Here is a 22,755-nt window from a genome sequence, read left to right as displayed (position 1 = left end):
TGTGGGAATGACTGTGGATATATTTTTACATCTCTAAGAAGGACATATTTCCTCCCAGCAGAGTTGATGATCTGAAGTTGCTGGAAACATGATGAATAGTGAAGGGAGCAGGTCTGCCAGTGCTACAGGGCCTGGTTAATTACACTGTAAATCATGCAAATACTGACATGTTGAACAAAAAGCTTCTGCAGACATCTTCTCCTTCTCACCAAAAGACAGTTCCCTAAAAAAATAGGCAGACTGGTAATTATCTCAAGCTGAGAATATACAAAATGCTGATATTAACCCCTAGAGATGCAGAGAAGCTTTAGGACTTTGAAGTCTGTAAGGCATTTTAAAAAATGCTTTACAAATATGATTTATAAATCATATACTCTTGATTAAGCATTTTATTAGTAGGACAACCAAATCCCACTCCCCTTAGTCTGCAATCAGTACTATAACATTATTCTAGAATTTTATTATTTGTGTCTTTCTTGGAGCCTTTCCTTGTATAGAGTCTAGGATTCACAAATAATTCTCAACGCCTTAGAAAGGTAAATGTTTCATTTGGAAATCTTTGTGAGATCTGGGCTTTCACAGATAGAGATCAAAGATAGGAATTCATCCTCTACTCCACTCCTGACCAATAATGTCAGCAAATCCTCCCTTGTCCCTTTGTCTCTTCCGCAATAAAAGCAAAAGAATATCACCATGGTGCACGTACTGATATTTTACCACTTTTGTGTTGCCATTTATACTGTGACCATTTGATTCACAAGGCATCTTCCAGGTTGCTCCACTGTAAGTTTTCTATTTTTCTCTTTGTAATTAATAAATACCTTATGGGACATACTTGGTGATTATGTAAATATCCTGTTTCTCAAATGTGGCAAAGAGTTTCATGAAGAGGCCACAAATTCACAATAGGGGCCCTCATTAGATTTCCTTAAATATGGTATTATTTAAGCCACCTCATGCCAAATAGCCTATACCTGAAGAAAACCAAGTTTCATTAACTGCTGCTTGTATCTTGGCATCAATAATATGAGGCAATGCAGCCTTCTTTAAAGAACTCAAGCTTAGAAATCATACAGATTGGGTCCAAAACCCAGTATGGCCTCTTACTACCTATATGATGTGAGAGGCAAGCTACTTAATGTCTCTGAGCCCTAGTTTCTTCCTCAGAAAAATAAGAACACTATAATATCAACCTCATAGAGCTGTTGTGAGTTCAATGAGCTCACATAATCTGAAAAGTATCCTGAACCCAATGTGGCACACAGCAGGCACTCAATAAATGGTAGCTACTAATAAACAATAATGGTGATATTATTTTGGTTAGTTTTGAACCCTGATGAAATTTTTTATAGATAGAGACATTCTGCCATACTATACACTTATTCTATTGATCCAGCCTTAGGCCAGAGCTGATTTTAAAACAGAAAAGCAAATTCCTCGGTAAATTCTCTTTAGGAAATTAAACGGTAGGGTCTATGGACCCAGAGTTCATGCCAACTCTTCACTTCAGTGTGAACTGTCCATTTGGAGGTTAAGATGATTCCAGAGAGCCCTTTATTCCAAGACTGGAGTGCCACCGTGAGGTCAGCATTGGTCCTGGCACTATTTACTTCAATTCTGTCCTGATTAAAAGAATATTTGAGTAGTGCACTTACATTGCATTGTAGCCTAAAGAGTACCCTCTATTGACTATTGGTGGCAAAAAAGTACAAAAAATGTAAGAATTTGGATTTCTTGAGTACATGACTTGGATTTCTAAAGTACTAGACTATTGGTAAATCTTGAGAATTTGAAATTGAAAACTCAGCCGCAGAGAAAGCAAGGTTTATGTCTCACTGTGGGAACGGCTTCTGGGTTTGTTATCCATACCCAATCACCCTCTCCTCAACTCACTTTTTAAGTACAATTTCCATTTTATTTTTCTTCAGGGAACAGTCCATCTTCAGTCTTTAAGGACTCAGCTCCGTATATAGACTTTGGTGGGGGTCGTTGGGCAGCACCTGCAGGTCTAAATTGGGGTGGGGGTGTTTGGTCCTTGCGGGCTTCACGAGACCAATTTCTGCCTACTTTGCTGGGAATTGCACAACTCACACAGTAATGTAGCTTCACATAGAGCTTGGGAAGCACATAGGCATCGAAGACGCACACCAGAAATATCCCTGACTGCTGTGGCCTCCACTATGTTTTGAATGACGAATTTCTTAATGGCCTTGTCCTTGGGCATGCATCGGGCACAGTTCATGCGGCAAATCGGCCGCACACGGCCACAGCCCTTTGTGGCACGACCGTTGTTCCTTCTTTCTTTTGTCGTCTTGGAGGCATGGACTGAAGAGAGGACAACTCACTTTTAAATTAAGATCCTGAAGTTGCAGTTCAGAAGTGCCTAGCTCCCTTTGCAAAGAAATAATAATTCCTACTTCCAAACAACCATTAGGAATTTCATTCAGGTGTCCCACAAAAATCTCAAACTCAATGTATTCTGAATTAAACTTACTATTAATATATAGTCCTCACACAAACCTAGCCCTTCAGTATTCCCCCTGTCCGTGAAAAGGCTCACCCCTACTCAGTCACCTAAGTTTGAGGCCTGGGAATTATTTTAGGTTTCTCCCTCTCCTGCTGTCCTCTCACATCCAATCACTTTACCTCCTTAATGTCCTTTAGATTTGCTCCTTTCTCCTTTCCCATAGTCACTGCCTTCTTCCCTCACTAACTACTAATTCAATATTGTCCTGGTCTACCTGACTCCAGACTCGCCTCTCTTCCGTGTTGCTACTAAAGCGATGTTTTAAAATTAAAACTGCCAGGCATAGTGGCTCATGCCTGTCATCCAAGGCAGGAGGACTGCTTGAGCCCAGGAGTTCAAGACCAGCCTAGGCAACTTGGCGAAACCTCTACAGAAATATAAAAATTAGCTGGGCATGGTGGCACATGCCTGTAGCCCCAGCTACTAGGGAGGCTGAGGTAGGAGGGTCACCTGAGCCTGGGGAGGGCAAGGCTGCACTGGGCTATGATTGTACCACTGCGTTCTAGCCTGGATGACATGATGAGACCCTGTCTCTAAATAAATAAATATTAAATTAAAAACTGTTTATATTAAAAAAAACTGTTTATATAACTGGCTTAACATCCTTTAATGGCTCTCAGTGCCTACAAGATCAAGTTCAAAGTCAGTGTATAGAACAGGCCCTTCGCAGGCTAGTCCCTACCTACCTGTCCAGCCCCGTTTCTTGCTGCAGCATCCACTTCCAGCTTTGTTGAGCCACTAGTAGTTCCCCAAACACAACAGGCTGTTTCATGCCTCCTTACATTTGTCACTGCTCTTCTCTCTACTTAAATACCTTTACCTGTCTTGTCTAACTGGTCAACACTTTATTTGTGAAGGCTATGCCAGCTTTATCTTCTCTACAAAGTCTTTTCTAACTTTCCACAAAGCCCACTCCACCCTGCCACCCTAGAGCAACTTACTCCCTCACTTCCTATAACTTATATTGCCGTGCCTAGAGAATTTCCTAGCTCTGTTTGAAAACAGTTCTCTGTCCCTAGCAAACTCAAAGCTACTTGAGACCAAGGACTGTGTCTAGTTCATTTTTGGATCCCTAAGCCTTAGTCCATTCCAGAAACACTGTAAAAACAACCACCACCAAGTTTATTGAACACTAAGCAAGGAGTGGAGGAGAAAAAGTTTTCAAAAACATACTCTTAGGGCATAGAGTGATCACTCTGTTCACAACAAGTTATCCCAGCTGGCTCCCACTGCAGTGTTATGCAGACTTCGTGTTCTCACTTGTTACAGCTGAGAAACCATGTGTGTCTACCAGTCAGACCATACTGGTTTTTAGAGAAATTCCAGTTATACAAAACCATGATTCAGTTTCCTCACCGCTTATGTTGACAGTGCTTCTAAATGGTTTTGTTTTGTTTTTTCCCCAGGAGGAAATGGTCCTTTAATGAGTCAGCTGGTCACTGTGAGGGTATGAAATGGTCTAAGTATGACAGTTCCTCTGTCTTCTTTCATCCATTCAGCTAAAATTTATCACAAAGCACCAAGCAAAAGACATAAGGTCCATTCCAAAATTCATTAAGGTTGGCAGTTTCAGGGATCTTTGTCTATTTCATTTCACTTCATTAATTAGACTAGACTTACTGACTGCTTACTATGAAACAGACTCCATGGAAAGCAAAAAAAAAAAAAATATATATATATATATATATATATATATATGAAGATAAATGAGATGCAAGAACAGCCCTCAAAAATCTCAAACTCTGTGGACATACATGGAAACATTATTTCAATGCAATAGGAAAAGAGTTAAAATAGAGGTACTTTACAAAGTGACATGAGAACTCAAAGAAAGATGGACTATGTCAAGGAGAGGACATTCAGGGTAAGTTTCACACAGGAGAGGACATGTCAACTGAGTTTTGAAGAATGTAAGGAGTTCTCCAGAACTCCTTATGGAAGAGAGGACATTCCAAGAAGAAAGAAAAATAAGTACAAAGGTTCTGAGTTAGAAGCAAAGCTGAAATGAGATGAGAAAACTAAAGCTTAGAGAGGATGAGTAAACTACCCAAGGCCACACAGATGGTTAAGTGATGGGACTGAGTTGAACACAAGCTGAAGCTGTTTATGGGAGGGAGTCGTATTTCCTGAGAATGCTAAAGTGGGATAAAACGTTGAGAACCACTGCTTAGGGCCTGACATACAAGTTATAGTTCAGACTACATTCAGTAGACAATGGGGAATCACGAGTGGGTTTTTGTTTTTTTTTTTGAGATGGAGTTTCATTCTGTAGCCCAGGCTGGAGTGCAGTAGCACAATCTGGGCTCACTGCAACCTCCGCCTCCAGGGTCCCAGTTCAAGCATTTCTCCTACCTCAGCCTCCCAAGTAGCTGGGATTACAGGCACAAGCCACCATGCCCAGCTAATTTTTGTATTTTTTAGTAGAGAAGAGATTTCACCATGTTGGCCAGTCTGGTCTTGAACTCCTGACCTCGTGATCTGCCCACCTCAGCCTCCCGAAGTGCTGGGATTACAGGTGTGAGCCACTGCACCCAGTCCCATGAGAGGTTTTTAAGCAGAGAAGCAACATGGTCACATTTGGGCTTCAGAAATATAATTCCAGCAGGTGGATTCTTAACATTGACTATAATTAGAATCACTTGAGAAGCTTTCAAAAATTACAGGATAGGCCAAGCATATTTGGGAGGCTGGGGCAGGCAGAACCCAAGGTCAGGAGATGGAGACTATCCTAGCTAACACGGTGAGATCCCATCTCTACTAAAAATACAAAAAAATTAGCTGGTTGTGGTGGCATGGGCATTTAGTCCCAGCTACTCAGGAGGCTGAGGCAGGAGAATCGCTTGAACTCAGGAGGCGGAGGTTGCAGTGAGCAGAGATCGCGCCACTGCACTCCAGCCCGGGTGACAGAGTGAGACTCCATCTCAAAAAAAAATACAGGCTAGGGAACCAGTATAGAACAATTAAAACACAATTTCTGTGAGTGGGACTCAGTTTTCTTTTGTTATTTGTTTTGAGGCAAGGTCTTGCTCTATTGCCCAGGCTGGAGTGTAGTGGTGTGATAATGGCTCACTGCAGCCTTGACCTCCCAGGCTAAGTGATCCTCCCAGCTCTGCCTCCCTAGTAGCTGGGACTACAGGTGCACCACCACACTTGGCTAGTTCTTAAAAAATATTTTGTAGAGATGGGGTCTCCCTATGTTGCCCAGGCTAGTCTTAAATTCCTGGCCTGACACGATCCTCCTGCCTCAGCCTCCCAAAATGCTGGGATTATAGGTGTGAGCCACTGCACTTGGTCTCTTATTTTTTAAGTTCTTCAGAAGATTCTAATGTATGGTGAGGGTCAAGACCTATTTCTCTAGGAGGAAGAACTGAAAGATGGAAAAAACTACTATTAAGAACCTACTACATCTGAGATTTTGTTCCAAACGCCTTATACAATATCCAGTATCCATATACATATTAGGATTTTATACGTATCTAGTATCCTGACCCATCTCAACCATTTTGAGCCCTGTGTGATGAAAAATTATGCTACTCCTAACCTCAAGGTAGATATTATAATCCTATAATCCCTAAAATTTGTTATAATTTTACCAACAAGGAAACTGAGGCACAGACCAGTGAAATAACTCATTCAAGATTATCAAATTACTAAATGACACAATTGGACTCAAACATAAGCCTTTCTGATGCCCCAAATCCACACTCCTTCCACTATATACCACTGCCTATGAGCCTAACTTAACTTCAGAACAATTCCAAAGTAGCTATCATGATCCTCATTTTACAAATAAAGAAATTAGTACCAGAAAGATTAATGTGAGCAAATCACAAATCACAGCTAATAGGTGGAAGAGCTGGGAGAATTTAAACTCAGCCCTATTTAACTCCAAATCCATGCTCATGAAGGTAAAGAATATAGTACATATTCAACATTCAATATAATTCCTGTTTCCTCTGAAAGGAAAGCAGCAAGTTGGGTTGTTAGTGTAACATGGAGTACTATTCCTAGTTGCTTCCTCTTCCTTCTTGAGTTTTAGGTGGCTAAACTTCTATTGAACTATCAATCCGAGTCACTTTTTTTTGTTGGAGTTGGGAAGGAAGAACTCTGACATAACCTTCCATGATACCAACCTGGGAAAACTCTAACCCTGGCCAAATCCAGCACTACACACTTCACACCCTTATTTAAGTGGCTGAATCATGCTAATTTGTCTCCTTTTAAATTAATTGCCCTGAACCTCAAATGGGCATTCATTGCCCAGAAGTATTATTGCTCTTGTTCAGTAAGTTCATTTTCCCACTGTTAGAGAATATCATTTCCTATCACTTCTCTCCTCAGCCCTCCAACACACCCTGATAAAATTCCATCCCACCCCCATTCCATAATCTCCCTTCTCTGTTGCATCAACAATTTATACCTTTCCACTGGGTCATCCCATATAATTTACAAACATCTCCCAGCACCAGTATTTAAAAACATCAAAAACCAAAAGCAAAACCCTCCTTTGAATCCACATCTGGCTATAGCTACCACTCAACTTCTTTGCTACCCTGCTCAACTAAATCTTGGAAGAGTTGGTTTCATCCACCTCTATTTCACCACCTTCACCAATCATCTCTGTTCACCAATGTCCCTGAAATTGACATTATCAGGGGCCCAAGGGACCTCCACGTTGCCAAGTGCAGTGATCTTTTCTGTCTTCAGCTTCTCAACAGCCTTTGAAATAGCTGATCACTACCTTCTTCTTGAAACTTCCTTCTGGCTTTGGTGACACCACATTCCTGGTCTTCCCACCTCACTGGTTGCTTGCTACTTCACTTGCTTCTACTCAAACTCTCGTTTTACAGGTGTCTCCTCCTCTACCTGATCTCCAAGTATTAGAGTACCACAGGGTCTGTCCTGGGTCCCCTTCTCTTCTCTATTCACACATTTTTTCTAAGGGATCACATTCATGCTCATGCTTTTGGAGATGGGTTTGTTACCACTTACAAAGGGATTAGATTTTACATCAGATTATAAAGAAAAAAATCTCAAAAAGTTGAATTTTTAAAAAATTCCTTAAGTCATCCATAAAGCATGGTAGTTGTCATTTTATACATGTTAATTTTACATATGGCTGTGGCCATATTTATGTGCCAAACTGAAGAACAGCACACTAATAAGCCCCAACAATTAAGTTTTTCCTCGTATGTTGAGATAGATTAATTTTATTTATTTATTTATTTTTGAGACAGGGTCTCACTCTGTCACCCAGGCAGGAGTGCAGTGGCACTATTACAAGTCACTGCAGCCTCAACCTCCCGAGCTCAAGCAGTCTTCCTGCTTAAGCCTCCCAAGTGGCTGGGACTAGAGGCATGTACCACAATGCCTGGCTAATGTTTTAATTTTTGGTAGAGATGGAGCTCTGCCATGTTGCCCAGGCTGGCTTCAAACTTCTGAGCTGAAGTATTCTGCCCACCTTGGCCTCCCAAAGTGCTGGGATTATAGGTATGAGCCACTGTACCCAGCTGAAGATAAATTATTTTTATTGAGCAACAGATGAAGAACTTGGGGAATTCCTAAAGAGTAGACACACTTGGGACAGCAAGGCCACCACCCCCGACTATAATAGGGAGTAAGGGACTGAATCCATCTGAGAAACAGCAGATTCACATCCCCCATCTCATGCTCACCTCACACTTGCTTTCCTTGATTGTAAAGAACTCACCCATACAATTTCAAGTATATCTCATTCTCTTTGGTCAAATACATACTGAATTTTTATAGTTAAATGCTTACATGGTATGACTGCTTTTACCATTAATATGTTGATGACTTCCAAATTAATTTCTCTAGCCCTAATTTTTGTTCCTGAGCTTCAGATTCAGAACCAACTACCTATTTGGATGTCTCCAATTAAAGTCAACTAGATATCTTAACCTGTCTAAAACATAACAATTGATTCCACTCTCCATGACTCACTTGTACCAATAGCCCTTCTTTCTTAGGCTTTCTTAGCTCAGTAAATGGCACGCCATCTACCCAGCCAAAAAACTAAGAGTGATCTTTGATTCCTCCCTTTCTCTCACCTCTGCATAAAATCTGTCAGGAATATTTATTTAGCTCTACCTCCAAAATACATCCCAAATCTATCCATTTATCTCTCTCAGCACAGATGCCAACCTAGACAAGCCATGCTCATCATTCTACTTTGACTGATCTGTTTCCACTCGTAGCTTTTCTATGGTCCATTCTCCTAATAGCCAGTGTAATCCTTTATGAAACATCCACTCATTCATTCACCAAACATTTATTGCAAGTGAACAGGAACTGGGGATACAACAGCAAAGCAAAGTATATCCCTGTGCTCAGGGACTTACATTCCAGAAGAGGGAGAAGCAGTAAATAATTTTGTACAAATGCAATAAATATGAAAAATTAAATGTGATAAACTAAATCATGTTCCTCTCTCCATAGAAATTTTCAAATAGTTTCCCAAGGTGGAAGTCCAAATTCCTTACCGTGACCTTGTTACAAGATTCTGTGAGATCTGGCTTCTGTTTGTCCTTCCAACCTTATGCGTACTATTCTATCACACTGCAACTTGGCTCCAGTCACACTGGCATTCTTTCTATTCTCTCAAGTTCCAAATGTTTTCCCTTCTTCAGTCACGTTTCCCCTATCTGGAATGCTATTTCCAGATCGTGGAAAGGTTGCTTCCACTTAGCTCAAGTTATCACTTCAACAGAGTGAATTTCGCTAATTCAGTTCCCTCATCATTTTCTCTATCAATTACACCTTTTTGTTTCATAGCACTTCTTACTTTACAGAAATTGTGCTTATTTGTTAACAATATCTGTTGTCCCTACTAAAATGTAAGCTTCGTGAGAAGAGGAATCTTAAGACGTTGTTTACTCAAGTGTCCCTCAAAGTCTAGAACAGTGCCCAACATAAGAGGATACTAATAAATATTTTTTCAAAGAATTTACACACGCCTATGGACCCAGCAGTTTGGGAGATCGAGGTGGGAGGATCACTTGAGCCCGGGAGTTCGAGGCTGCGATTGCGCCACTGCGCTCCAGCCTGGGCGACAGAGCGAGACCTGGTTTCAAAAAAAAAAAAAAAAGGATAAATAATGACGGAGTACATGATAATTAAACGGCCTAGTCTCTCATCCAGCCAGGCTCCGCCTCCAGGAACCACTGACGCTCGCGCCCTCTTCCGATGCTGCCTGGGGCACAGGAAGTAGTCTGCGCAGGCGCCGTAGAACCGCGGAGCTTTCTGGGTAAAGATGGATGCCCACGATCTCTTTCGCCGGCTCGGCGCGGGGGCCAAATTCGACGTGAGACGCTTTTCGGCAGACGCAGCCCGATTCCAGGTACTGTACCCAAGGGACCGAGGCCGGAGAAGGAGCAGGAATCCGGGAACGAATCCGCTGCTGGGGGAGGCCGGCGCACATGGACACCCGTGGCCTGGCTCTCACCATCCTTGGGGTATTTTCCTTCCTTTTGTGTTGAGCTTACCTGCACACCTAGTCCGTTCAAGCCTTCTGAATAAACTCTTTAACTATCCTGTTGTAGACTTAGTTGGGCCTGGCACGGAAACTCTCTTTCCTCCCTCTTATTCAAAGCAAAGTGGGAATCCTCCTTTCAAAAGGAACTTTTTCTCCGAACCTGGAGGAAAGGAGTTTCGAAAATAGAAACAACCGAAGATGGATAAACAGATTCTCTCCCTGTAGTCTCCCCAAGTTTGGTTTGGCTGCTTATAGTTGTACTGGGCATGGTTCTTTTTATTGCTTCAGCCCCACGGCTTAAGTAACGAATGAGAAGAGCGATTTAGAAATGGGGGAATCTTACCTAGAGAAGTAGTGAGTGATGAATCAGGGGAAGTCAATTGGGGCCCAGTTGGGGAAAATCTTGAATGTCCACTTTGCTGTTTGGGCTAGGGACTTGCGTATGTGTGTGTGACATGTGTTTCTTCTTTCTTTAACTGGCGAGTATGTACTCTGGAGCCAGATTATCTGGGTCTAAATGCTAAGTCTGCCAGTTACTAATTTTGAGAACTTCCTCAAGTTACTTAGAATGCCTTGGTTTTCTCATCTGTAATACTGCTGTTTACCTTATGAAGTTGTAAATATGAAGCAATTTAATATGTATAAATATGCTTAGAAATCTCCTTGACATTTAGTAAGTATATATGTGTTCACTGCTAATGTTAATTTGTTACTATTATGAGGTCAGAGACGGTCTCTTCAGGTTCCATTTGCCCAGACAAATACTTGGTAAAAGGGTAGAAAAGATTGGGAGTCACTGGACTCATGACTTTACTGCCAGTCTTGCTTGAATGAAAGCAATGGTATTCTGTCAGTAGGTTTCATTTTAAATTTTTTTGGTTTTAGATAGGAAAAAGGAAATACGACTTGGACTCTTCGGAGGTGCTGCAGGGACTGGACTTTTTTGGAAACAAAAAGTGTGTCCCAGGTGTGTGTGGAGCATCACAAGCACATCAGAAGCCCCAAAGTGAAGAGGTAAAAAAAGAGAGCCTAACTGAAAGGAAGAGGGAGCAAAGCAAGAAAAAAAGGAAGATGATGACTTCAGGTTAGTGTTTGATTTCTGTTACTTTTTTCTCTTTAATTTTTTTCAATTATAAAAATAATACAGGCTTATGGTTACAAGTAAGATAATAAGGTCATTTGTCAGTTAATGGCACTCAGGTTGTTTCCAGGTATTTGCCATTAGAAATACTGTTACAGTAAAAATAATTGTAAGTAAAGATATTTATACATAAATCCTTCGGTACAGGTACTGTTATTTCTGCAGAATAGCATCCCAAAAGTAGCATTATATGGTGAAAGGATATGTACACTTTCTTTGAAAACTACTACAAAATGACTTCCTATGTTCTTGTCAGTGCTGGTGTTAATATTTTTGCCAAGCTAATGAATGAAACTATTTTGTATTTATATTTTCCTGGTAACTGGTGAGGTCAAGCATATTTTTGTATGTTTTACGGGACATTAACATTTCACCTTTTGTGAATTGTTTGTTCTTACTCTTTGTCCATTTTCCACAGAGTTTTTGTGTGTGTGTGTGTGGTTTTTTTTGTCTTGTACTGTACTTTAGGGTTATTTGTCTTTTTAAAAAATATATATATAATATTAACTTTCCTAGCCATTTACCTTTTTTTTGGTAAACACTTGGGTTATACAATGATGAAAAGTAAATTTCATTCCTACTGTTTATGTCCAGTTCCTTGTTTTCTCCGGAGGCAACCACTGTTAATTTATTTTGTATTTTTCTGGGGAAACTCTATTCCCATGTATTTATGCTTCATTGAAAAAAAAAAAAAAAACAAGAACTCTCTATAGTATTTTATATACTTTATAAACAGGATTACTGTATATGCACTGTTGGGAACCTCTCCTACTACCTTTCCCTTTTTTAAAAACAATGTATCTTGGAGGTTGTTTGAAATCAGTAGGAAGTACATTGCCTTCTTCATTTTAACACATATATCCCATTGTGTATTGCAAAATTGATTGAGCAAGTTTCTGTACAATGGATATTTATAGTTTGTTTTCACATTTTTATTGTAGTTTTTCAGTGTCATTCTACTTATCTTTGCATGTGTATCTGTCCCATAAATTCTTAGAAGTGGAATTGCAGAGTTAACCAATAGATTTATCCACCAGAAACACTGCATCTGTAGAAAGTACTTTGCCTTGTTCATTGCAACACAGCATAGTAGCCCATCATGCATTGTAGGGATGGTCCATGGTTGATTTGACACGTTACTATGTGATGGATTTAGTGCATTGTTTGTATGCTTTCGCTGTTAACAATGCTGTAGTAAAAGTCATTCTCCTTCCCTGGCTGCAAAGAAGTTTGATAAAACCTTTTACCAAGATTAATAAAAAACATGCCACAAACTTAGGAAAAAGATTCAAATGTTGGGCCACCAGAAATATACATGTATGTACTTTAACCATTGTGGCAAGAGATGTATTTAGGTCATAGATCTATGATAAATGTGTAGTCATGTATCTATTTTTAACTAGAAAATTGAAGAGCTTGTGAATTAGTAATGATTTGGGTCTATTAGTATCAATTGTCTCATGAAGGGAACAAATTTTTTTAAAAGAAGTTATTCTACTTTGTGATGCTTTCCAGCAAGGTATGAGAAATTTCTCTTCTTGTAAATTTGTCTCTTCATGTACATTGTACCCTTATTGTACTACATTGTTCATCTGTTTCTTCTTAATTTATTAAACCCCGTATATTGAGGAAATTAGCTCCATGTCTAGCATATTATGTTTACAAATATGTTTCCAGATTGTCATATGTCATTATTTATTTATTTACTTTTTGGCCTTCTGTGCATTATGTTTGTTTTTTAAAAATTCTAGGCTGGGTTCAGTGGCTCACGCCTATAATCCCAACACTTTGGGAGGTGAGGTGAGCGGTTCACGTGAGGTCAGGAGTTTGAAACCAGCCTGGCCAACATGGTGGCAGCCGCCTGTAATCTCAGCTACTTGAAAGGCTGAGGCAGGAGAATCACTTGAACCCGGGGGGCAGAGGTTGCAGTGAGCCGAGATCATGCCATTGCACTCCAGTCTGGGCAACAAGAGCAAAACTCCATCTCAAAAAAAAAAAAAAAATTCTAGGCTGGGTGCAGTGGCTCACGCCTGTAATCCCAACACTTTGGGGAGGCTGAGGTGGGCAGATCGCCTGAGGTCAGGAGTTTGAAACCAGCCTTGCCAACATGGTGAAACCCCATCTCTACTAAAACCACAAAAAAATGAGCTGGACGTGGTGGCAGGCGCCTGTAATCTCAGCTACTCGGAAGGCTGAGGCAGGAGAATCACTTGAACACAGGAGGCAGAGGTTGCAGTGAACCAAGATTGCGCCACTGCATTTTAGGCAGGTGACAGAGCAAGACCCTGTCTCGAAATAAATAAATAAATAACTTCCATGTTTTCTTATTTGTGGTTTCTCTTTGACCCTGTGGGATTTTATTTGGAGTGAATAGGAAACTAAAAATTTTTTTCAGATGTCTGAATAATTGTCTTAATACCATAATTGTCTTAATACCATACGTTGGCATTTTGTCTCATGTTGATGAATTGTTTTACTACCATATGTTGATAATCCATGTTTTCTCCATTGGATTTTAATACAACCTTAATTGTAAACTTAATTTCCGTATATATTCAAGTCTGTCTCTGGACCTCTTCTATTCTGTTTCTGAAGTGTACACCAATACTAGCTTATTTTAATTTCTATGACCTTATATATTATAAAATCCAGTAGAGTGGTGAGGCATACCAGTATTTTGGGCAACTCAATGTTTTGTTCCCACAGTGATCTACGGAATCATTGCAATCTCAATTAGAATTCCAGCAGACTTTTTTTGTAGAAATTTCTGCTAAAGCTTTGGCTAACTTTTTTCGTTCTCATAATAAGCAGATACTATTTTCTGGCCTTCCAGAAAGTCAACAAGTAAAATGCCTTGAGCATCCAAAAAACCTGTTGTCATTGCCTTTGCTCTTGAGTGGTCCACTTTTGCTTTGACTGGGCCACTTCCACCTCTTGGTAGCCATTGGTTTAATTGTGCTTTGTCTTCATGATTAAACTGGTAAAACCATGTTTCATCTTCTGTTACAGTTCTTCAAAGAAATGCTTTAGGACCTTGATCCCACTTGTTTAAAATGTCTGTTGAAATCTCTGCTCTTGTCTGCAGCTGATTTGGGAGCAGTGGTTTTGGCACCCATCAAATGGAAAATTTGCTCAACTAATTTTTCATTAAGAATTGGTGGGGTGGTCTATGGCCATACCACCCTGAATGTACCCTATCTCATCTGATCTCAAGCTAAGCAGGGTCAGGCCTGGTTAGTACTTGGATGGGAGACCGCCTGGGAATACTGGGTGCTGTAGGCTTTAAAAATAATAATAATAATAATTGATAGGGTGAATAGAGGGCCGGGCATGGTGGCTCATGGCTATAATCCCTGCACTTTGGGAGGCCGATGCTGGTGGATCACCTGAGGTTAGGAGTTCAAAACCAGCCTGGCCAACATGGTGAATCCCCTTCTCTACTAAAAATACAAAATTAGCTCGGCTTGGTGGCAGGCACCTGTAATCTCAGCTACTTGGGAGGCTGAGGCAGGAGAATCGCTTGAACCTGGGAGGCAGAGGTTGCAGTGAGCTGAGATTGCGCCATTGCACTCCAGCCTGGGCAACAAGAGCAAAACTCTGTCTCGAAAACAAAACAGACTAGCAAACAAACAAAGAATTGGTAGGTAGTCCAGGTGCAGTGGCTCACCTGGAATCCCAGCACTTTGGGAGGATGAAGTCAAAGGGTCACTTGAGGCCAGGAGTTTGAGACCAGCTTGGGCAACACAGCAAGACTATACAAAAAATAGGGCCAGGAGCAGTGGCTTATGCCTGTAATCCCAGTACTTTGGGAGGCTGAGTTGGAAGCATTGTTTGAGGCTGGGAGTTCAAGACCAGACTGGCCAACATGGTAAAATCCTGTCTCTACTTAAAAAAAAAAAAAAAAATTAGCTGGACGTGATGGCTGGTGCCTATAATCTCAGCTACTTGGGAGGCCGAGGCAGGAGAATCACTTCAACCTGGGAGGCAGAGGTTGCAGTGAGCTGAGATCACGCCACTGCCCCCCTCCAGCCTGGGTGACACAGTGAGACTCTGAAAAAAAGAAAAGAAAACTTAGCTGCATGTTACATGCCTGTAGTCCCAGCTACCTGGGAGGCTGAGGCGGGGGATTGCTTTAGCCCAGGAGTTTGAGGTTACAGTGAGCTGTGATCATGCCTATGTACTCTAGCCTGGGTGACAGAACAAAAATACGTATATGGTGTAAGCCAAACCAGTTCAGGTGTCTGTGGTGTTGGCTATTGTTTCTGCTGTTAATCAGCAGTCCTCTTGAATTAGGACATGAACAGTTTTTTTCCTTATAAATTGATATGGGTGGTCTGCTGCTACAGACTTCATCTTCAATATTATCTTGTTCCTTCTTAAAACAGGTTTTCCATTTGTAAACAGCTGATCTCTCTGGGACATTGTCCCCATAAACTTTTCATAAAGCATCAGTGATTTCACTATCCAAGCTTCACCGTAAATTTGATGTTTGTTCTTGCTTCAGTTGTAAGCAGAGTTCATGTTGCTTTTTTCAAACTGCTGTCTTTTCCTTCTTAGTGTCTCAGACTAGATCCAGTTCAGCCATATTATAACAAGTTGGTAGGAGTTTATTTTGGTGCAAAAAATTTTGAAGTTTTTGCATAGTTTTTTCATAATAATGGATTTTCCATGAACTTTTTGAAGACCCCTTTATGTATGGATTAGTGAAACAGAATAGCTAGTCCACAGACCCATGTATATATGGTCAGTTAGTTCTCAACAGAGGTAATAATGTAATTCAGTGGGGAAAGGAAAGTCTTTTCGACAAACGGTGCTGAATCCATGTGGAAAAAAGTGAACATCAAACCTATCTTTACATTGTAAGCAAAAATTAACTTCAAATGACTCAGACTGAAGTTTAAAATCTAAAACTGTGAAAGTTCTAGAAGAAAATATAAGAAAAAATCTTTGGGACCTTGAGATACATAAAGTTTCCTTAGAATAACAACAACAAAAATTTTTTTAAATAATTGATATATTGGACTTATCAAACTAAAAATTTTCATTCTTCAAAAGATAACATTAAGAAAATTAAAAGGCAAGCAACAGATGGGAACTATTTGCAAAATGTCTATTAAACAAAAGGACTTGTATCTACTCACTAAAGAAAATATACACGTGGTGATAAGCACATAATATATTCAACATCAGTAGCCATGAGGCAAATTAAAACCACAATGTATTACTACTACATACCCATTAGAATGGCTAAAAACAAAAAGAATGACCATACCAAGTTTGGGCAAGGATATACAGAAACAAGCTCTCACAGTATTGATGGTAAAATGGTACAACCACTTTGGAAAATAGTTCGAGTTTTTTTTTTTTTTTAAGTTAAACATATATCTAACATATTACCCAGCTATTGCACTTGTCAGTATTTACCTAAGAGACAGGAAAATACACATCTTCAGAAAGACTTGTACACAAATGTTCATAGCAACATTACTTATAGCCAAAAGCTGGAAATGGCCCAAATGTCCTTCAGTAGGTCAATGATAAACTGTACATCCATACAATGAAATACTACCTAGTAATAAAATGGTAAGTTGTTGATACATGCTGCAACATAGATGAATTTCAGAATAACTATCTTGAGTTAAAGAAGCCAGACAAAAATTAGTACATATGACATGATTCCATTTATATAAAATTCCAGAAAAGGTAAACTAGTCTATAGTGACAGAAATTAGATTGGTGGTTGCCTATGCATGGAGTGGTGAATTATAAGGGATCATGAGGAAATTGGGAGAAGTGATAGAAATAACCTTAAATGTGGTGATGGTTTTTTTGGGTGTGTAGATATGTCAAAACTCATCAAATTAGATACTTTAAATATATGCAGATGATTGTATGTATTTGTACCTCACTGAAGTTGAAAGAAATTAAGCAATTTGGTAGAACTAGTCTTTGCTTATTAATCTTGATTTTTTTAGGCTATTCTTTTGTTTTGTTTTGTTTTGTTTTGTTTTAAGCTGGGGTTTCACCATGATGGCCAGGCTCGTCTTAAACTCCTGACCTCAGGTGATCCACCCACCTCGGCCTCCCAAAGAGCTAGGATTACAGGCGTGAGCCGCTGCGCCTGGCCTAGGTTATTCTTACATATTTATTCTCCCATACAAACTGTTAAGTCATCTGGTCCTGTCCCCAAAACAATCCTGTCACTACTTGTAATTGGTTAGTGTTCTTCATAGATTTAGAAAGAATTGCTATCTTTATAATACTGAGTAGCTCAAAGTATTGTATTATGTTCATTGCTATTTTAGTTTTATTTATTTTTATTTTTTTGAGACAGAGTCATGCTCTGTCGTCCAGGCTGGTGTGCAGTGGCATAATCTTGGCTCACTGCAACCTCCACCTCCCAGCTTCAAGTGATTCTCTTGCCTCAGCCTCTCAAGTAACTGGGATTACAGGATTACCTGCCATCATGCCCAGCTAATTTTTATATTTTTGTAGAGACAGGGTTTCACCATGTTGGCCAGGCTGGTCTCAAACTTCTGACCCTGCCTCGGCCTCCCAAAGTGCTGGGATTACAGGCATGAGCCACCACATCTGGCCGTTTATTGCTATTTTAAGTGAGATCTTTCATCGTATTTATTTTTTAATTGTTGATTATTTACATATAGAGAACCTGGGTGCCTTATTGAAATTTCTTATTGGTGGCTTTTCAATTAATCCTCTGTTGTTTTCAAGTATACTCAGTACACTTCTGAAACAGCCAACAAAGGGAAGATAATGAGCTTCAGAGCTCTTATCATACCGACACAGAACTTACCTCTTCATTTCCATTTTTATACATCCTATTACTTTCTCTTATCTAGCTGTATCAGTTGTATTTTTTCTTTCTTTAGTGTGAAGGTGTAGCCTGCTGTCGCACAAGCTGGAATGCAGTGGTGTGATCACAGCTCTCTGCAGCCTCAACCTCCAAGGCTCAAATGATCCTCCCCGCTCAGCCTCCTGAGAAGCTGGGTCTGCAGGCATGCACTACCACTCACTCCTGGCTAATTAAAAAAAATTTTTTTTGAAGAGATGGGCCCTCACTATTTTGCCTAAACTGAAAATGTTTTACTTTTTAAAAATATATTTTAGAAAGTACTTCTCAAGACGAAGTTGCTACTATACAGTGGATATCATCTGTAGAAGCAAAGATTGAAGACAAAAAAGTTCAAAGAGAAAATAAACTAACTTCAGGAAAGTTGGAGCATCTCAGAAAGGAAAAGGTTAGAAAAATGTTTTGGCACCAAAAGTATGTATATTTTCTGACCTAGTGACTTATTCACTGGACTTGGGTTATTCTGTTGGTAATGTGAATATAGTTTCGTTAGGATAGAAGGTTAGTTACATTCATTCAGATTTTACTTTAATGAAAATGTAAAGCATAGTAGGCATTTGTGCTGTAGCTGAAAATTTTAAAGTTTAAAATTAAAGATAATATATAAAATTCTTGACCTGCTCAAGTTTCAAGATTGATAGTATGTTTAGAATTAAATTTTTTAAATGTCATAGCCTTTTTCAATAAACAAAATGTGGCTTCCTTTCTTCTCTGTGTTGAGCTCACTGGTTTGGAAGGATTTCCTCTGACACAGATTAGAGGGTTAGAATTCTTAAGAAAGGTATTTTATGACTTGGGAATATGGGGAGTAGGATATGGAAGAAATGACAAATACACCTTTTTTGTGTCTGCTGTACACATACTATGTTCCTGATGGAGAAGTATTTTCAGGTCACTTCAGGAATTATTATGGTAATGCTGCAGTAACCCAGAAACCAGAATTTGACTGTCTCTGGACCAGAAAATGGGGAAACAAACCAGATCAACACTACTAGACTCCACTTTTGGAAAGTAGAGTTTTGGGGTAAATCATCAAAAAGCATTGATACTTTATGCTAACCACCATATTAAAATAGTAGATGGATTCGATGCCTGTTTTCTAGAAGTTTATTTAAGGTTAGAAGTTATGACTATGACAATAACACATTAAGATGAATAAAGCATAGATATTTTATGAATATTTTATATGAAAGGGCATGAATTGTACCTAACATCTGTGATATTTTGGGGCTTGGATTTAACCAAAAAGTTTAATATGCTGCTAAAGGTTATCCCAGAAACTGTTAATGTTGCTTTATAACATCTGAGAAGATAATTATTTGGCCATATCCATGGTGGCCTCATCCATGGTGGCCTCTTTACTTCACTTTTCAGATAAACTTCTTGCGGAATAAACACAAAATTCATGTCCAAGGAACCGATCTTCCTGACCCAATTGCTACATTTCAGCAACTTGACCAGGAATATAAAATCAATTCTCGACTACTTCAGAACATTCTAGATGCAGGTTTCCAAATGCCTACACCAATCCAAATGCAAGCCATCCCGGTTATGCTGCATGTGAGTATGAAGATCTAGAATGCCTGTGACATTCCTTCCTCTGTGTGTTTGCTCGTTGTCTTCCCTCTCTCCTTGAAATCTGTCTTTCCATGTTATCTCCCCTGTTAAAATCCTGCCTACTTGCTTTTAAGGTTCATCTCAAATCCCTGTGCCTCCATAAAAGTTGTCTTGATCACTCCACCTAGATGTGATCTTTTTCCTTTACCAGTACGCTTGCCCTACACAGCAATTCTCCATGGTTTTTGGTGTGTTCTTTTCCTTGCAACATTTATTTTACGTTTTACACTACTGTGTATTTGCCCCATCATACTTATCTTTTTCATTTTCCTATTGTGTAACCCCTTGGAGAATGGGGATTATGTTCTATTCATTTATGTTCGTTATTTATTTAGTTTATAATGCCCAGGAACTATTCCAGAAATACAGATGGTTTCTAAAGGTCTTGTATATAACCTGACTTTTTTTTTTTCCAAAGTATACTTTACATACAATAAAATGCATAGATTTTTAAGTGCCCAGTGAGTTTCAGCAATGCAAACCCTGTGTAGCCACCACTCCATTGAAGATGTAGAACGTATCTATTACCCCAGACAATTTTCTTGTGCCCTTTCCATTGAGTCTTCATCCCACCCCTGATAAGAGGCAACTACTGTTTTGATTTCTGCTGCTATGTAATTCTTGTGCCTGTTCTAGAGTTTTATATGAGTGGAATCACACATTAGTCTTTTATTTCTGGTTTCTTTTGTTTTGTGTAATGCTTTTGAGATTCGTGCATACATACATCAATAGTTTGTTACTGAGTAGTATTATGTTGTATGAATATACCACAATTTGTGATCCAGCCACTTGTTTATAGAAGTATGAATTAACTTAGGTTTTTGAACATTAAGTTTCTCTGAGGCTTGTTTTTATAGCAATGAGAGTTGGGTTTTTCCCCCATATAACTGAGATGGCCTTCAGTTCAAAGGATATAAGATACCTTTTCGTCTATACTAGTCCTTTTCATTTTCTTCAAGAGCTGAAATGAGAATACATTCATACATTTAAATGGTGCTGTTGACTCATGTTATAGTATATTTGTTTTTAATTTTTGTTTAAGATTGTTTCTGTCATGGCTTTAGTTTAAAGCTTTAACAATCACAGTGACTTTTTGAAAATTGTCTCCTATAAATACTGTGTCCCTCAGGTCATTGCCATTTTTTATTTCTGACCTTCAGCCATTCTGTTATTTAATAAAACCTTCCCTAGTGATTGAGCAATACAGATACCAGGACCAAAAGTTGGTTTTATAATTTTATTTTGACAATAGCTTAGTGGAAAAGAAAAATTGAAATAAAGGACATAACTTAGGTTATGGATTATCTTTGGATTTTAAGTTATCCACATTCTTTACACCCATTCAAAGAGAATTCGGGGGCAATGCTCAGAAACTTTGCTGGGGTGATGGTGGCATGGATGGATGATGTTAGGAAAACAAATACGACTTGAATGATTGGATTCATTATGTAAAATTTTATTTGTTTTTTTTCTATGGCTGGTAGCATTATTTGACCAGGCTCTGAAAAATTTATGTACTTTTCTTTGTAATATTTAATATGCCCTATGTTTTTAGGGTCGGGAACTTCTGGCTTCTGCTCCAACTGGATCTGGAAAAACACTAGCTTTTAGCATTCCTATTTTAATGCAGCTGAAACAGCCAGCAAATAAAGGCTTCAGAGCCCTGATTATATCACCAACACGAGAACTTGCCAGCCAGGTATGACTTGTAGCTTTTGAAGAGAATGTGATTGGTGTTTAGTTTACTTCAGTGATCTTTCTTATTTGAAGGTAATAAAAAGATCATAAAAGAATAAGGCCCATGTCTTCTGTCATGATAAGTATCCTCTACATAGCACAGTGCTCTGGATCTTACTCCCTATGGGCAAGTCTTTTAAGTCTTTTTATAAGTTTCACAGTGATTTTCGTATTTACACTTCTTTGGTAAATGCTTTAGGGTCTTTGAAGTTGAAAGGCTACTGAAATACAGTCCTTCTTGGACATTTATTTTTCTCATCTAAAAAATAAAAACTTGGTTGGGCACAGTGGCTCACATCTGTAATCCCAGCACTTTGGGAGGCCGAGGCAGGCAGATCACTTGAGGTCAGGAGTTTGAGACCAGCCTTGCCAACATGGTGAAACCCTGTCTCTACTAGAAAAAAAATACAAAAATTAGCCAGGCGTGATGGTGGGCACCTGTAATCCCAGATACTCAGGAGGCTGAGGCAGGAGTATCGCTTGAACCTGGAAGGCAGAGGTTGCAGTGAGCTGAGATCACGCCACTGCACTCCAGCCTGGGTGACAAGAGTGAAACTACATCTCAAAAAAAAAAAAAAAAAAGCGAGAAAAAAAACTTATCTTAGTTTTGGTTTTTATTTATTTATTTGGTTGTTTTTAGCCATAGATTCTTACTCTTGCCCAGGCTGGCATGCAGTGTTGTGATCATGGCTTACTGCAACCTCAAACTCCTGGCTCAAGAGATCTCCCATCTCACCCTCTTGAGTAACTGGGACTACAGGCACATGCAACTGCACCTGTTTTTTTTTCTTTTTGTGGAAACAAGGTCTCCCTATGTTGCCCAGGCTGGTCTTGAACTCCTGGATTCAAGTGATCCTCCCACCTTGGCCTACCAAAGTACAGGGTTTATAGGCATGAGACACTGTGCTTGACTCATCTCAGTTTTTTTTGAGGAAGGAAAATTATACCAGTGATCAGTTCCACCCTCCCAATGTGCTTAATATAAAACACATATCAAGTATGAAATTGTCTTGTAATAGTACTGTTTTTTTGTTTTTTTTTTTTTTTTTTGAGACAGTCACGCTCTGTGGCCCAGGCTGGAGTGCAATGGTACGATCTCGGCTCGCTGCAACTTCCGCCTCCCGGGTTTGAGTGACTCTCCTGCCTCAGCCTCTTAAGTAGCTGGGATTACAGGCTCACACCATCATGCCTGGCTAATTATTTTTGTGTTTTTAGTAGAGATGGGGTTTCACTACGTTGGCCAGACTGGTCTCCAATTCCTGGTCTCAAGTGATCTGCCCACCTTGGCCTTTTAAAGTGCTGGGATTGCAGGTGTGAGACCTGGCACCAAGCCAATAGTACTGTATTCTGAAAACAGTACGTAGCAG

The 22,755-nt window shown here is 39.5% G+C and overlaps 1 protein-coding gene and 2 pseudogenes across 3 annotated transcripts in view; 2 read left to right on the top strand and 1 right to left on the bottom strand.

The window, feature by feature from the left end:
- Nucleotides 1-1,914: 1,914 nt before the first annotated feature.
- LOC110569074 (small ribosomal subunit protein eS26-like) lies at nucleotides 1,915-2,688 on the bottom strand (annotated as a pseudogene).
- A 7,082-nt stretch (nucleotides 2,689-9,770) lies between these two features.
- DDX52 (DExD-box helicase 52) overlaps nucleotides 9,771-22,755 on the top strand; it is a 29,378-nt gene continuing 16,393 nt past the window's right edge. For 2 of the 3 annotated variants that reach the window (XM_012445526.3, XM_012445528.2), the window contains exons 1-5: nucleotides 9,771-9,887; nucleotides 10,908-11,106; nucleotides 18,292-18,422; nucleotides 19,409-19,594; nucleotides 21,207-21,350. In XM_012445526.3, the coding sequence (XP_012300949.1) occupies nucleotides 9,801-9,887; nucleotides 10,908-11,106; nucleotides 18,292-18,422; nucleotides 19,409-19,594; nucleotides 21,207-21,350 (747 nt within the window). In that variant the 5' untranslated portion in view covers nucleotides 9,771-9,800. Of the gene's footprint in view, nucleotides 9,888-9,937; nucleotides 10,003-10,907; nucleotides 11,107-18,291; nucleotides 18,423-19,408; nucleotides 19,595-21,206; nucleotides 21,351-22,755 lie in introns of those variants that run through there. The other variant, XM_064378457.1, reaches the window with a different exon arrangement.
- On the top strand, nucleotides 14,329-14,445 carry LOC135275806 (5S ribosomal RNA; annotated as a pseudogene).

Source organism: Aotus nancymaae, unplaced genomic scaffold, assembly GCF_030222135.1.
Source record: "Aotus nancymaae isolate 86718 unplaced genomic scaffold, 86718_ANA_hifiasm-v0.15.2.pri h1tg000018l, whole genome shotgun sequence".
Lineage (NCBI taxonomy): Eukaryota > Metazoa > Chordata > Mammalia > Primates > Aotidae > Aotus > Aotus nancymaae.
The sequence above is the reverse complement of the archived record's forward strand: the minus strand, read 5'-3'. Positions and strand labels throughout refer to the sequence as shown.